This window comes from Cajanus cajan, chromosome 7, assembly GCF_000230855.2.
Source record: "Cajanus cajan strain Asha chromosome 7, NIPB_CcT2T_4, whole genome shotgun sequence".
Taxonomy (NCBI): Eukaryota; Viridiplantae; Streptophyta; class Magnoliopsida; order Fabales; family Fabaceae; genus Cajanus; species Cajanus cajan.
The window spans coordinates 5,864,805-5,882,404 of NC_138523.1; the positions used below are offsets into that span (position 1 = coordinate 5,864,805).

The window sequence follows — 17,600 nt, forward strand, 5'->3', positions numbered from 1 at the left end:
ATTATTGTTGTAATAAATAAAGATATTTTAGTTAAATAATATTTTATTATATAAATGATATAATAAATTAATATTTTATGTACGTAATAATTTAAATGATAAATGAAATCGGATGAAAGGAATATTTCTTATCTTACTCAAACTTTCTTTTTTCTCTTTATTTCTTTTAAATATCATACTTGATTTTGGTGTATCGTATTCGAAAAAGAAAAGACAAAAAAATAAAGCTCTTATATATTTCTTGACAGGCAGAAGCAAGGTAGTTTAGTAAAAGTATATACAGGTTTCAACATTCCGAGTATAACTTATTAATAAATTTTTTCATTGACGAATTATTAATATGTAATAGTAAGATGAACAACTATTGCTCGAAAGGAACTATAATAATTATAAACTTAATCTACTATGTTTAGATATCCATTTTACTTTCTTTAGGTAAGAAAAAGTAGGGGGGGAAGATCACAGTAACTACCGAAGTTAATAAAACGTTCATTATTTATATAACCCTATTTTTATTATTTATTTATATACTTAATATATATATATATATATATATATATATATATATATATATATTAAACTAAACATATTTAGTGAAATATCAAAGTTTTGAAATTTTTAAAAAATTACAGACTGAACTCTTAAATTTAATGGTTAAATTAGTAAAATCCACTTTGTACAAAAACAAATAGACAATAATTACACTGAAAGTTATTTATGAAATAACTTGTTCCCACCTCTACGTAGTTCATTACTTGGTAAATCAAACAATAGGAATCCATATTCAAATTAACTAAAATGTGAGCAATAATATCGGATTGGAATTTATAAGCACCCTAGGATAATTTCTCTAAAAACAATTCTAAAATAGAAAAATAAGAAGAAAAATAAAATAAACTTTATCATAAATTAAAATTAACCTATACATAAATTAATTTGTTAAAGTCTTTTTCATTAACTTCTCCAAAATCTAATTTTTAATTCATACATAAACTAGTTTAAACTTAATGAAGAAATTTATTTAATTTTTCCTTCTTATTTTTAATCGTTTACAAGTGTTTTTAAAGAAGTTTGTCTAAACATATTCTAAATCTTGGTCCGAGTTTCAGGACAAATATTGTAATATCGTGTCTAAATTCTACTCATTGTCATTCCTATTTTCACAACCCATGATAAAAAAATTCAACATATTTCTCTCAGTAATTAGTTTCTATAAGCATTTTATGTATTCCATCCAAATGAATTCCCCCATAAAACTAACTCTATTTGTATAGACTGTAGACAGCATCTTCTACGCATCGTGCGAGTTCACAATAGGTTTGTAAAGCAATTGCACTGCCACCATGTAAAGCCTGATTTTCAAGATCGTCTCTTGTGCTTGCGTTGCCATTGATTCTCAATGTCCTTTAGAACATCTAGGATACCAAGAATACCCAAAAGCTGGAGTCCACCCGAAAACTTACCTCCACCTCCTCCATTGCCACCATCACCATCATCGTCACGAGGTGGCAGTCCAGGTCCATTGTTATCAAGTTGAGGGGACTTAACTTTGTCTGTCATTTCAGATAAAGTATTAGCACGCTATCTTTTGCATAGAAACATTCAAATATTCATACCATAAGCATAACAGATAATTAAGGCCAGAGGGTATATAAACAATTTTTAAACATATAAAGAAATGTATTACAATATAAGGAGAAAATACAATAGAGCATTATATAAGAACCACACAACAAACACATCCGACGAAAGAAACAAAGGGGCCACCACAACAACTTCCCCAAATCTCTCCTTGGAAAACCCTCCACAAAAGGGGTAAAAACAAATAAAAAAAACACAACATTTCTTCCCTTTGCTATCAGCATAAAAGAGAGCTTTGAAGCTTCAAAAGAACCATTTTTAAGCCATCTAAATCCTTTAGACCCTCCGTAATTTACTGGTTTGCTAATCTTTCATTAGCTTGTTGCTCTTCGCACTATAAGTATCTTGCAAGAAAGCTACTTTACTTCCTCATCCATTGATTTAACCAATTTATCCAGAGTCAAGAAGACAAGTACATGATTATAATGAAAACGATTTAGGAAAACAATTGACTACGCATATATAAGACAGCTATCTGAAATAAGCAAGAATTTGAAAATACATGCTACAATTATTAAATGTTCTCAGCTTTCACTCCTACAAAACCCTGACTTTCCCACATTGATTTAGTTACGTCAAATTACACAGATGAAAATGTATGGGAAGAAAAAAAAAACAAATGAAAATCAAATGAGTAAGCACACAATGATTTGCATATCAAACGGAGGGGCTAACACATTGAGAGATTATTACCAGGAGTAATAGTCATTGACCGAGCATTGCGGGTTACTGTTTGGGTTGCACTTGCAGTTGCAGCACATTTAGTATCCTGTAGAATTCACAATACAAGCAATCAGAATATATTAGATCATTAAACAATTAAGCCTGACATTTATGCCATTGTCAGTGGTTCACCTATAGCATAAAGAGCAAGTTTCAAGATTGGGACTGAAACTAGGGACAAAAATAAAAACACCAAATCTACTTCCATCCTATAATATCTCATAAATGCCTAAAAGATAAGTCATTAACATGCAGGAAATCAATCAACACAAAACACTAATTGCCCAATTCTCTACTTAAAAGAATTACAGAGGGTCTAAAGGATTTATCCCTTAAAACACTATCCCTCTTCTTATCCTCCAATAGAAAAAGACACATGAAAAAAAAAAATCTCCTATAAATATCAATATTCTCTCTTTTTGACAGTTTTTTCTTTATTTACGTTGGTGTTAGTGTTGAATTAGGGGACAAGGGAGGAGGCATATAAGGGGACAGGTGATTTGATTCTAGAATGAGAAGTGAGAAGGATAGTGGACCAAAGAGTGATAGGCCCAATGAGGGTTTGCATGAGTGAGAGCATAGAAGGATGGGAAAGGTGAAATAAGGGAATTTCAACTAATGAAGAGAACAAGTGAGGGTTTTGATTAGACAAGAGAAGCATAAAAAAGCACACAGTTGGCAGCATGTAAATGGAATGGGTTCCGGCTTGATGGTGGGATAGAGAGCTCGATGGGTAGGCAGGTATAACAGAATTTTGGGCTTGTCTAGAGGCCATCTGCCTTGGTCGGGGACAGCTCATTGGGGTTTCTGGGTATCTTGTTCTCTCAACTATTTTTCAGAGGGTTGTAAGGAGCTGAACTCCTATTGTTGGATGGATAATATTTATTATGTTTATCAGAACCTTGCAAACTTTTCAAAAACGGCTGATTTTGCGTTGATATAATACAATGTTTTGCATCATTTTTACAGAATTAAGATATATCATCATCACCAATAGAACAAATTACAAATAACAAATGCCAAAAAACAAAACAGAATAATAATAATAATAACTTACCAAAGCAGCAGCACATGTGATATGAGATGATGGACTTTGTAATGTAGAAATCATACGATCTTCCTTCCTAATGTTATATGGTAAGGGTTTCATCCCAACAATGTTTGGTCCAGTATGCTTAACATGAGCTTGAGGCTGAATTTTGATACCAACTACATACAAAAAGGAACAATAACTGAGCACCAGTCACATCATTATGTTGCCAAAACTGGGCACTATCAAGATGTATAAAATCATTCTACCTGGTAAAATTAGAGGTGAAGTGTTAACACTACTGGCCATTGATGTCCACTCCTTGATTATGATCAAATGCTAAAAATGCTAGCTGTTAGCAAAAAAAGGCAGATACAAACTACAAGTTTCAGATAAAATGTATATGATGATCTGAGAGGTAGTTTTAAAAAAATACTTAGGAATAAGTGCTCACTGTTGTACTTGAATTCATATTACATGATTGTACATTTAGGCCATTTTTGAACATATTCCTTGCAAGAATGCAGTTTAATTATTTAAGACTTATATATGAATTCTAGTGTTTTCCATCATTTGAGAAGTTGCACACAACAAGCTGTAAGAAAATATAATCGTAAAGATAGTAATAAATTACAATGTAGTTGTTTAGATAGGGACGGTGAATTCTTCAATGTACAGTAAATGCCACCAAATTTTCAGTTACATAAAAGCATTGCGGTATAGGAATTTAGAAGTAACTTCTTTTTCTTTTATTCATCAGAATTAAAATGATGGCACACATGTTCGATCCTAGAACTCTGTTCCTACTACCCCAATCCACCACCACTAGTCCTACCCTGGTTCAAAATCAAGCCCTAAGCAAATAAACACATCAAGGCCAATTGGCCGATAAATATCTGTTAGCATATGATGAAATAGACAAAGGATTTGGCAGCTAACTTTTAAAAGAAAATATTGCATGAAAAAGCCAAGCCCTAAGCATCAACACATCAAGGCCAATTGGCCGATAACCAACAGAGATTAAAATCAACAAACAGGACATTTACAGAACATTGGACTTCTATTAACCAGCCATTAAGCAATCAGAAGTTGCAAAAAATATTACTCAAACAAATTTTTTATACTGAATATTGACTTGCCAAGTCTCAAAGAGAACACTAGAAAAGGGTTGATTCAACAAAATTGAAGGAGTGATAATCATCGATTGTGGTCTCTCGTCTTTACTTATTATATAGCTTCCGTTTTGAATTCAACTTGACCTAATAGATAAATTGGAAGAGACCCACAAAACACATAACCAGAAAGTGATAAACCGAAAATGACATAGAACCCAAAACTGAAAAATAAACATAAATATGCTTAAACAAATTGAAATAGATCACACATATTTTCTTTCATACCAAAAATAACAAAAAGGAACAATATCCATTGTCTGAAACGGCTAAGAGAAATCAAACACGCCTAGGGTTTTAAAAATCGTTCAGAAACGCAAAAAAATAAAATAAAAATAAAAATAAAAATGAAAAAAAGGATTACGCCGCACGGGAGTGAACAAAATTAGCATGCATCGGCCGCAACAAAACGGTGTTGCAGAAACTAACAGAGTTCGAAAAACGCTGTTCTATCCGCAATAGAAATTTCTTTCCAAAAAAAAAAAAAGGTTTGGAAGATGAATAGAAGAATTGAAGAGTTTGAAAGTTTACTCACAGATTCAGGGTTTCTATTGAGGCACTCGAGTAATTTGCAACGAGTAACCCGTTTGTGAGTGCTATTGGAGGTGATGGGGAAAGACTCGAGTAATTTGCCTTGGGTTTGTTCGATCTTGTGTGGTTGTTGAGGGAAGAGATTCTTACGTAAATAACATTATTTAAATAATTATTTATCTATTATATTATTATTATTAATTTGTTACTACTATTGTTACGATTTACCCACGGAAACACATGTAAATGTATATGTGCACATACATTTCTTTAGACCTATCTTTATATAATTGTATATTTTTTATTTTACTTTATATGACTTTTACTATTCAACTTTCAAATTATATGTTTTGCGATAACTTTCAAAATTTTAGAGAGTGTATAAGATTAGATTTTTAAAGATCTTAAAAGAAAGATATTTTTTTAATATAAAAAATTATTATTTTCAATTAAGATAATTAAAAAAATTGAATAATATATTAAAATATATTTAATTAAGACATTCAGAAATTTTTAGGTGTATAAAATATTTAATAATATTTAATTAAAACTTTTTTATTTAAAAATAATATTTATTTATATTTAAAAACATAGAAATTTTAATCAATTATTTTAAATAATAAATTTTTTTAAAGTTTTTAATAGAATTTACATATATTTCACTTATTTAATATTTTTTATTGAAATTTGACATGATTTTTTCTATTTTATTTTTTCTCTCTCACATTTTTGCTTTTCTCTTTTTTTCATCTCATTTTATTTTTTCTTCTTTTTCTTGTTCTTCTTTTCCTCCTCCCCTTCTCTTGAATTATTAAATATTATCTATTGTTAGATTTGTTAAATTATTAAAATTTAACAAATATTTATTTTTAATAAAATTTTACATTGAAATATCAAATTTTAAATATATTAAAATATATATATTTTTTGATAATTCTATCAATTAATGAATATCATAAATTTGAATATATTATTTAAATTTTATAGTATGAATGAAAAAAATATAAATATATAGAAAGTTGTATGTAGAGAAATATTAATTAAGAGGACTTGAAATTGAAACCATAATTAATTATTTATTAAAAGATTGAAAAAAATTAATTTTATTTTTTTTATTTAAACCTTTTATGATTTTTCACTAATTGTATTGTTTTAAAAAAATCTATATTATCCTTCAAAAAAATCTTAAGGTTTTTTCAAATTTTATAAATTATTAAAATATAAATTTATTAAAATCTATATTACAAAATCTTTAAAATATATTACATCCCTACAAATTCATAAAATCAGTTTGTACTAAAATAGTTTTATAAAATTTCAATTAAATACACCTTATATGATTGACTGATTGACCGTATGTTGTTGTTAATTATAAATACATTGATTATTGTTATGATATATTAGTTATTGATATTAAAGATAAAAATAAAAATGGCCTTACAAGTTGACTTATTTAAAGTTTAATTTCACATAACTTATTTAATATACAGATGTGAGGTTTATGCTTTTAAAAAAATTATTTATTTAAAAAGTCTGACTTAAGATTTATAAAAAGTATTTGTTAAACTTTATAGATCAATCTATTTAATTATATAATATAATAAAAAAAATTAATATTTATATATTATTAGTAATATAATTAAATTAAAAAATAATAATAAAAAAGACAAATTATTTATATATTTTTTATTACCTACTTTTTTCTTTCATCATGATTGATTATTTAAAATATTTCTAATAGGATGTAAGAGATATTTATAAAGTTTTTTTTTATAAGATTACTTTATTTTATTATTTAAGTGTGACTGTACATAATTATATGAGTTGTTCATCTTATGTTAATAAACTATTTTTTATTGTGTAAATTAGAAAAAAAAAACAAAAAAAAAGAACTTGTACATGTATTTTAAAAATATATTTATTAGCTAATTTAAAATTAAATTTATTCACTTTTTAATTTAAAATAATTTTTTTAAAAAGACTAATAAATAACTTTAAAAAAATTATGAAAAACCTATAAAAAAAAATCTAATAAATAATAAGTTATATTTAAATTTTAATTTTATAAAACAAATCTAATATGTATATTTCATGTTTTGTCTAACTTAACACAATTTCTTTCCTAATTCATGCTATACATGCCACATATCATTCATATGTCAAATTAATAATCTAAATTGTCAATCAACATGTGACATCATTATCTAATGTGGCATATCATTAATCATTTAATTAAATAATAAAATATGCAAAATTTTAAAAATTAAGGGGAGTGTATTGGTTTAGGATTTCGTAGGATTTTAAAAGATTTTTTTTGAGTAAAAAAGTCCATTGGTATTCAATCAGGATTTTATGTCACTTAAAAACAATCCAGTGGTATTCAATATGGATTTTTAAGATTTTTGAAAGAGTCCATTAAAATTCATTGGTATTCATTTGAGATTTTTTACAACTTAAAAACAATCCATTGGTATTCAAAAATATAAAGATTTTAAAGGATTGTTGTGTGAGACAGATTTTGAAGGACTTTCTAGTGTTATTTATAAATACCAAATTCACAAAATAATCTCATCCAAACCCATTGGATTTTGAAGGATTGTTTGAAGTGACTTTTCAAGTGTTTCAAGAATTTTCAAGTGAGTTTTTCATCTTTTTTTCTATGTTCCTGTCTTCTCCATTTTTCTCTGCTAATAATACTGCACTATTGTTCATTGCTCATATATAATATTGTAGTACTGTTCCCATCCCATTCTCCTATTTTGTGAAACTTTAATATGTAAATGATAATGTCATTGACTTGCTCTATTTTTCTGTTCGTTCCCTTTAATTGACTTGCTTTATTTTATTCTATGTAGTTGAATTTGTTCCTTTATATAACACAAAAAAAAAATGCTTGAAATTTCAACTTTTAAGTGATAATTTTTTTATAACACACGCCAAGAAAAGGAAAAAGGTAAAAGATGAAATTGATATCATAATCTCTACGATATATATATATATACATATAAGATGAATTTGAGTTAGAGTTTCTGTGACTAGAATGAGATAAAAATGAATCTTTTATTTTTTAGTTGGGGAAGAATCCTCTCATCATAAAAACTGCGATCTCTCTCCTTCTCTTAAGTTTGTTACTCTTATCGCTCATCCTTTTATGACTCAACAATTATTTTATTTTTTTTACTATGAATTTTTCTTTTTATTTTTATATTGTGAAATTAGGATTTTTTTATATTTTTAAAAAGAAAATTAACATAAGACATTGCAATATCTAATTTTTTAGGGTTTAGAATTTATGCCTTCATTAGCTTATTTTTTAAAAAGGAAATATTGTTAAAATATTTGTTAGAATAATTTATATTTATAAATATCGTTAAAAATTATCATATAATATATAACTAAAATAATATTTTTTGGTAGATTGTGGATTTCTTAATTGACGCTAATTTTTAGCTCCATTTCAAGGTATAAGATATCATCTACAAGATTTTGCATGTCAAGGTAATGACCTTGAAAATGAGAAAGAATTGTTCAATCTTCGTCATGCATCTTTAAGGAATGTGATCGACAAAATATTTGGTATTTTTAAATCATGTTTCACAATTTTTAAGTCAGCACCTCCATTTTTATTTAAGACACAAGTAGAACTTGTGTTAGTATGTGCAGCACTACATAACTTTCTACGTAAAGAATGTCATTCTGATGAATTTTCAATTGAAGCGGTGGATGAACTTTCATCTTCAACGTTACCTGTTAATGAAGATCATATTTTTGAGCCTATTATTCAAACCCAGGAGCAAGAGCGAGAAAACGCTAATGCTTGAAGGACTAGTATAACTATGAATATGTGAGTGAATGTTATTTAAGAGAATATAAGATATTATGAAAAATTATTATTATTATTATTATTTATCTAAACATTATTATTATTTTATTATTTTTATCTTTGACTCTTTTTAAATTTGAATGTATGAATTTTTTTTGAAATCTTATCAAATGTCAAAAATTCACGAAAATTCTACAAAATTCACAAAATCCTAGAGAATCCATTAAAATCCTGATTTAAAAGTCTTGCAGAATCCATTAAAATCCTGATTTTAAATCTTGTAAAATCCTTCAAAATCTTAAAAATCATGAAAATCCTGCAAAGTCTTTTAAAATCCACAGAATTTTTTTTAACTAAAAAAGTCATTTAAAATCCTAATCCAATACACCCTCCTAAGTATCAAACTGTATAAGTTCAAAAGTTAAATTACTAAGAAAAGTGTAAAATAAGAATGAAAAAAAATACAATTAAGACTAATTTGGGACCTAAAATTTGAATTTACGTAACACTTTATCTTATTATGCATTAATGTTTTATGTTTATTTATGTACAATGTTTTATTACTTTTTTATTCTATGTAAAATTTGATATTTCCTAATATTAAGCCTTTAGTACATAAGATGATTTAAAAGCAACGGTTTTGGGAAAACAAAAAATAAAAAGTAGCAAAATTTATTACATGTAATGTATGGGGAAAAATTAATGCAGTAACGTAAAGCCTATTAATAAAGTATACTAGTCTCATGCACCGAAACTTGTGGTGCACTCATTCTCAATCATCTCCTGAATCTCATTTATTACTAAATATGCTTTGTTGCCACCAATAACTTCAGCTTGTTTGTTGCTATCTTTCCACAGCTGCAAACAAGAAACACTAAAATCACTGGAAGAGAAGACTATAATAAATTTATCAAATCAAACATAAATTTTCTTACTTGTATGGTTGGCATTTTCTGCAGTGATTGAGAGACCACAACATACAAATACATGAAAAATTGAAAGATAAGTATCAAAGAAAAATGTCTAAATAGAAAATTTAGTTGAAACAAATACAAAAATCAGAATCATAAGAAAGGTGAGAAAAATGGTTGTATATCAACAGATAGACTCATCAAGTAGTGTTATAATTTAGTTATATATTCCTTGTGAGAGGTTTGTAAAACCAGGAAATTTTCCTGAGCTGCTCCCTCAGCAAAACATTCAAATCAAAGCACAAACCACCTATATTTTTATTGAATTTTGTTTGCTCCATTTGATCAACTCTTCTAACTAGGGCTTCTATTGGTCTTCTCTAAAACCAATTAAAAAATACCAGAACAACTTTCGTAAAGCACAAACCACCTACGATGTAAAGACATGATTTAAAGACGCTGATGGAAACCAAAAATATTTATCAAGTAAGTTCCTATATAGATTTTCCTTATACAATTTTCTATATTTTTTCTTTCATCTCAAATTCTCAACTTCTTCACAGATTTAAAATAGAAACGTAACAGGCTCAAATGAAGTATTTATTGCTGAAGTACCCACATGGCAACATCTGTTTATGAAAAGACACTGACAAGTCACAGATGTGGTAGCAAAAAAATTTCAATATATTCTGCTTACATTACACTAAGATAACAAAAAAAAAAGAGAGAATATAATGGGAAAGCTATGAGAAACTCACAGTCACGCCGGCTCGAGCGACAAGTTTGTGTGAAACAGTATTAACATCAACGCTGTAGAACTGCAATCTACACAAAAACCGCATAAACATTTCCTTTATTAAAGAGTTGACAAGCCATATGATATATTAAACAAAATCTGAACTTATATATTATAACACCACCAAACAATTACATGTGAGTTGTCCTCACTATGCTATTAAAACAAATAGTTCACTAATATATGTTAGTCAACAGCATCAGAATACTAGTCTAGATTCAGTAGCTTATTGGTATCCTACAATTAGTATCATAGTCAACACATCTAAATATCAAGCAACTATAATCGTGTGGCAGTTAATAGCAGTTACTTTCTCTGCAATTAATGTTTCTTAGAATTTTAACTTAATGCACTTGTAGTACAAAATGGACCGTCTGTACACAATTTCTCAATTACAGTTTATTAGTTTATTTCAACATGGTATTGGTGGTTCAGGTTATGTATTCTTTTAGTGTTGAATTCTGGTAGCTGTTAATTATAGTAGTTTCATGACTTTGGAAAAGGTGTTCTCGTGTTTTTGATGAAAGATGTGTGTTGAGGCTATTGAAGTGTGTCAGTGAGAAGTTTATTGAATTGGTGATCATTATTCTTCTGACAATCAGTCGTGGAGTGAATACTTTGAGCATTAGGTCAGGTTTTTTTTTTTGTTACTAGGTTGTTGAAATCCCGTGTTCAAATTACAAGCTTGAGATTGAGGGTATAACTGAAGAGAATGGCCGAAAACTACTAATCCGTGTCATTCTTGATATGTATGTGAAAGAACTGGTAGTACACTAGTATGGCAAGAAGAAGCTGAAGAAGGTTGAGGAGGGTAATAGTCATACGCCTCATTGAGTTATTTGCCAAGGACATCAACAAAAGACTTGTTATTATTCAAGGAGCATGTGAATAGCCTAAGTTCTTTAGTTGAGAGGGGCTGGGTTCTTTTAGATTTTGGCATTCTTTGGTTTTAGTGTTTAGAGAATATCACATTCCAATCTAAGCTTGATAAATAGTAGTTATTTAGAATTAGTGATCGGAACAAACTCAACCCTACAAAAATAGTCAGCTTGTAAAATGAGAATTGTCCCTCACTTGTATCTCCAATACACATCTCTCACACTAAAGGCTGAACATCTTAAATGTGAAGTTTGTAGGATTAGACATTTTCAGATGGTTTGATAACAACTCAATAACAGGTATTCTGATAATGTACTGATACCAAGTAATCCTATAGGTCAAACAACAATCTCTAAATAGACTCTTATATCACCTTAAGAATGTGAGATTAGACCTTACTCAACTCTATAAAACTGACTTATAAGGTGAGTGTTAACTCCACTTATTTAACATAGTTCAGGCTAACATGCCTACATCTGTGGATTAGAAGACTAAATCCTCGGAAAATACAACACGATTTTTTGAAAGAAAAACTGCAGACCCTCTCTCACACTTGTGAAAAAAATGAAGTTGCAAACCCTTTTATTTTGCTATTACAACTTCTACAGAATAAGTTGCATACCTCAAAACGTTCCCTTATACAAATACTTATATCCCAGAAAACGTTGCTCAATAAGCCAGCACCCATATACACTCATTAATTAGAACTTTCCCTGTTTCCAATTTTAAAATGCAAATATCCACATATCAGCATTATTTGATAATTACAGTCAAAATTTGAATCTACAACTGAAACAGTAAAGTATCAATGATTATGAAAACGGGAATTTGGGTAAAGCCCAACATTCTGTTGTGACTTGTGAGCATATTTCCTTTAACATGTTGCAAGCTTAATAAGCTTCAGCTTTAAAATGCTAATCTAAATTCTTTAAAATGCTAATCTAAATTCTTTAGTTGGAATCAATCAACTACAAGTCCTTGACTAGAACTTGTACTTAATGCACTTGCAGTATAAATAACAAGCTCGATAACAAGCAAACATGATAGATTTCTCCCAAATGCTCTAGCTCAAAAATAAAAACCCAAATGAGAGATTTATGTTTCATGAGGTAGGAATTTTCAATCCACGGTGAATGAGTGCCAAGGGGTTATAAAGGAAAGGTCTCTCGTAATGACTCAATGTATGCACCGGACTGGATTTTCCATTGGTTCAAGGACAAGAGAGCCAACCTATAACATGCTCTGAAATTATTCTAATTATGCGTGATTGTAAACCAAGAAAAACAAAATGGAATCTCACCTTGGATAACTCTCTGCTGCCAACTTTTCCAATTTTGGTTTTAAATATATACATTTTCTGCACCAATTTGCCATCCTACAACCACGAAATCTCACCTCAAATCCCATACCGGTATAAAGATTTATTCACTAAACAGAAAAATGAAAGAAATATAAGTTTCTCTTTTATGAAATGTATAATACAAGACATCCTTCCTAAGTGCTTTTGGAAACTAAGAAATTCAAATTACCATAACATATATCGCAAAGCTACACACTCTTTCTACGATACTTTCTATTATTAGATTAAATTCATACATGACCAATTAAATAGAATTGGGGTTCCATATCATTTAGTAGGACCTACGTTGACTTTACCCACTAATAAAGATTGGGTTGAAAAAATTGCAATGCTAACATTTCCCTAACAAACAAACCAGTGTCTTGACTCTTGATCATAACAGGGCATCCATCCAAGTGTGTCACAAGTTGAATTTTAGCAGTTCAAATGCTCAACCAGTAAGATTGTTTCTGACTTTCTGCTAGCATAAACTAATTTTCAAATTAAATGAATAAATAAATTGTTGCCATTAATGACAAAATTTGATAAGTTGGTCCTCATAAATGTGTAACCATAAACCACGGTTTGGGTACCTCAACAATGCAGTTTGATTAACATGTTCAGTTAAACCAAAAAAGAAAAACTAAATAAAGTAAGTCATGCTTAATTAAGGCTAGGAAATCTTTCCATATGGCAACAAGTACAATAGGGCAGACTAAAGGGGCACCTTGTATCATATTCATTTATTTTGTTATTTTCCCTTTTGATCAAATCTCTATCTGTAAATTATATTGGTAGATAGTTATATTTCCCCACAAAGCTCCTCACCTGAAACTTGAGAAAGCAAAAGATTAAGCGGGTCTAAAAATTCATGAATAATAATAATAGTTTAATTTTGACATACAATGTGGTAAGAATTTTTACTCTCTCATGTATCAACGAAATGGAAATCACCTCGGTCTCAATTCAAACTAATTATGAATCAAATTCAACTTTACAAAATTAGTGTGTAAAGTAGGATTATTCTCATATATTTTATTTTGACTTATTTCTAGCCAATGTAAGATTTGGATTTTTATTTTTCAATATATATCCCTTACAACCAACATGTTAATAACATGGTAAGTAACATTTTTTTTAATGAATTTAGGATAGATTTATGTGACTGGGATTTTTTCAATTATCACATATTACTTTGATCGGAATTATTTCAAAAGTAAATAATTTTCAATTATATTATGAGTCATGATGTGATGATAGTGTAAAGGTAAACACAGTATTAAATTACTTTGTTTTTTCTATGACTAAACTTCTCGATGAACACTAGAAAGAAAAATATATTTTAAAAAAACTAAAATTCGTTTATCATAATTGTATGTAATAATTTGCAAAAGTTCTCCCAAATTACATTTTTTTAAATTAATTTTATTTATGTGTAAACTAATTTAGTTATTTCATTTTTTTCTTCTTCTATAAATAACTATTAAAAAGTTTATTCAAATAACCTTATAGGATCTAAATGTAGGCAAAAATTTACCGATAATTTGCGGTACACCCAAAACTATAAATATATAAAATTAAAAGAGTAAAAATTAGCTTTTCTATTGATCCAATGGATCATTTTAATATTATTATTATTATTATTATTATTAAATTTAAATATATTTTTAAACTTTCCATAAAAAATTTCAAATAATTGGGATAAGTTCTTTTTCTTCCGTCTCCAAATTTAAAAAACCTTTAGCCCACATAATTTCAAAAGAGTTTTGTGTTAGTTTCTAAGACGACTTATAACATCAGTCACCGGAGCATATTCAGTTATGCATTTTATTGATATGATATTTTTTTCATCAATAAATACTGTTAAGTGGATTCTGTGTGACGGATTGTAAAAAAGTTTAGGCAGAAATAAACCAGATTATTTTTTTAAAATCACAGAAGCTAAAAAAAATATTTTTAAAATTTAGAGAACAAAATAAAATAAAACTAACTACAGATAACTAAAAACATATTTAAACTATAATAATAATAATAATTTATACTATTTATAAAAAAAAATTACCACATTTTTAAATATATTATTTAGACAATTTTATCCTTACAAATACTTCTTAAACTACCCTTATTCTCTGGCCATTTTTAACAAAAACTATCCATCCTACTACAACTACTTAAAAACTCTTTATTCCATTTTTAACAATCCACATTTATTTTATTTTTAAAAATAACTTATACTTATTTTGTTGTTAGTAAATTTTGACTAATTTACTTTATAATTTTAACAAAGAAATACGGTGCCTTTTTCTTCCACTAGTGTTAAATTCAGAGGTACTAAGGTTAACATAGTGATTAAAAGGGGAGAGGTTAGAAGCATGAAAGTTCAATCTTTCGTGATTATTTTTTTAATGTTTCCTATCTTAAAAAAAAAAAAAAAAAAAAAAAAAAAAAAAAAAAAAAAAAAACTTAGAGGCACTTGGTACCTCTTTCTCTCCGAATAATAGAAGAGAAAGCAACAGAAACAAACAAACAAATGTATAGCTAATTTAATTGAATCGGGAGAAAAAGAAGAAAGAGTATTATTGTTGAATGTTGAATGTTGAAGGTTGAAGAAGGAACCTACCAAACAATAATGAGGGCGTGGTGGAGCGTTTGAGCCTGAGCGAGGACACGATCGAAGTCGGTTTCGCTAGAGATTGGCTGAAGACGAACGGAGCCACTGCCACTGGCGGTCTCTTCCTGACTCAACCCAAGCGGAGGGGTTTGGCGCCCGCAGCCACAGGAGACGGAAATTGGGCGAGACGCGGAGGAATGGAAGCCGAACCTCAATCCGAAGGGGAATCCGAAGCTGAGGCGCAGAGGCTGGGAATCTGGGTTGGGTGGTGAGGAGAGTGGCGGAGGCTGAAGAATCCGAAGATGTTGCGACATTGCGGGGAAAAGGAGAGAAAGTGGGAGTGGTAATTGGTCAAACTCAAACAGCATGTAGTGGTTTTTTTAAGGAATGATATCACAGGGAGTCATCAAGTGACACGGGATTTTCCTGCTCCTCGCTTCACGCCTCTTTGGAAATTAGTGTGCCATGGGCTTCGATATTTTTATTTTTTAACAATGTTTTTTTTATTAATAATTGTTTTTAAAGAGATAATTATACTATTGACATAAAATATTTATCAAATTATTATTATAAAAAATAATTATTAAATTTCAAGAAAGCTGGAGAATATACATTAAATGAACATAATATATGTTAAACCTATATACCTATTTTAAATATATATATATATAAGAGGGATCCGGTTATTTCAAAAATAAGTTTATCTATATTTATTCCATTCAATCATTGAATTTAAAGTTTTTAATACACAGATCAAATATGTAAATTTTTAAAAAAATTTAAAAATTATTTGATATTTCGTTTTATTAATTCAAATTAACGAATAATCATAAAAACATATCATTTGTCAATTTGAATTAATGAAACGACATATCAAATAGCATTCAAATTTTTAAAAAAATTTACAAATTTAATATATGTAATAAGGACTTTAAATTTAACGATTGGATCATTGAGATTTGATATAAAATATGAGTTATTGAATAAAGTAAGTTTAGATAGACTTAAACAAATCTTTCCTTATATATATATATATCAATAAATAATAGAAATACATTTACATTCAATTACTTTTTTATCTCTATTTTATTGATTGTTTAAATTATATTACAAATGTTTTACTTATCTTTTTTCACTTTTTATTTTTCTTTTTTAATTTTTTATTATACTTCTACGATTCCACGTGCATAGTTAGTTATACATGGATAAGTATTTTTATTCTCATCGAGACTTGGAGTGTGTATAGTATGATGGAAGAGGAGAGAAGAAAAGGTATTTTATGGTGGAGTTCCGGTATGTAAAACTTCCCTTTCAAATTGAGGAGAAATGTGAAGAATTTCACTTTTTGTAAAAATAGGATTCAATTGTATATAATATATAAATTATAATAAAAATTGATTTTTTATTTATTATCTTTAAATGCTTTTTTAATAAAAATTAAACTACCAACAATGATAATAATAAATTATTTTTAAGTAAAATTACTTATAAAAGTAAGCTTACAATAATAACATTAACAAATATATATAATAATAACAAAAACAATTTTATTTATTAATTTTGAATAAAATTATTTATGAAAATTAATCTTCTAAAAATAATAACAAATATAGAAATAAAAATAAATTCTATTTATTATTTATAGATAAAATTATTAACAAAAAAATACTTTCACTCTATTTTCAATCTATTTCTCTTTTACCAAATATTTTTTATTTTTATTCTATTTCTTACTTATTTTCCTATACTTCTCCACACCTATTTTCTCTTATTTTCCTTTCATTTCTTTTTTCATTACCAAACACATACTATATATCTTTATTCTAGTTTTCTCTCTAACCTACCATAATTGACCACCTCTTTTTTTTTTTTTTAATGATCACCACCTATTTTATCTTAACTTTTATTTTTACTATTATTTTTATCTTTCTATTTTTTTATTTAAATAAAATACATAGAAATACATAATGTCTCTTTTTTGGTAGTAAAAACTAGAGTGAAAGATTCTATATTATTTAAAAAAAAATTGTTAAGTCAAAAGACGATCTATATCCCTTGAACTTAGAATTTCAATCCTAACAAACAAAAATATTTTTATAAAGAAGAAATGTCTACAAAACATCTTTGAGGAAAATCTTTAAAAA

The 17,600-nt window shown here is 27.9% G+C and overlaps 2 protein-coding genes across 5 annotated transcripts; both read right to left on the bottom strand.

Annotated features, from left to right (window-relative positions):
- Positions 1 to 997: 997 nt before the first annotated feature.
- On the bottom strand, positions 998 to 5,261 carry LOC109810192 (uncharacterized). 2 transcript variants are annotated; one of them, XM_020373598.2, is made up of 5 exons: positions 5,102 to 5,261; positions 3,664 to 3,746; positions 3,422 to 3,573; positions 2,335 to 2,410; positions 998 to 1,553 (listed from the first exon to the last, which is right to left on the bottom strand). In XM_020373598.2, exons 2-5 carry the CDS (start codon positions 3,701 to 3,703, stop codon positions 1,360 to 1,362), a joined length of 462 nt encoding a protein of 153 aa, XP_020229187.1. In that variant the 5' UTR covers positions 3,704 to 3,746; positions 5,102 to 5,261; the 3' UTR covers positions 998 to 1,359. The 2 variants fall into 2 exon arrangements, with proteins under 2 accessions (XP_020229187.1, XP_020229188.1); XM_020373599.3 differs by having other exon boundaries at positions 3,664 to 3,733; positions 5,102 to 5,247.
- A 4,283-nt stretch (positions 5,262 to 9,544) lies between these two features.
- WCRKC2 (WCRKC thioredoxin 2) lies at positions 9,545 to 15,907 on the bottom strand. Of its 3 annotated transcripts, none has more exons than XM_020373649.3 (5): positions 15,466 to 15,901; positions 12,807 to 12,881; positions 10,590 to 10,656; positions 9,856 to 9,873; positions 9,545 to 9,778 (listed from the first exon to the last, which is right to left on the bottom strand). In XM_020373649.3, the coding sequence occupies exons 1-5, from the start codon at positions 15,822 to 15,824 to the stop codon at positions 9,662 to 9,664; spliced, it is 636 nt and encodes a 211-aa protein (XP_020229238.1). In that variant the 5' UTR covers positions 15,825 to 15,901; the 3' UTR covers positions 9,545 to 9,661. The 3 variants fall into 3 exon arrangements, with proteins under 3 accessions (XP_020229238.1, XP_082916624.1, XP_082916625.1); XM_083060499.1 differs by having other exon boundaries at positions 9,665 to 9,803; positions 15,466 to 15,907; XM_083060498.1 differs by lacking the exon at positions 9,856 to 9,873 and having other exon boundaries at positions 15,466 to 15,906.
- Between the last annotated feature and the right edge of the window lie 1,693 nt (positions 15,908 to 17,600).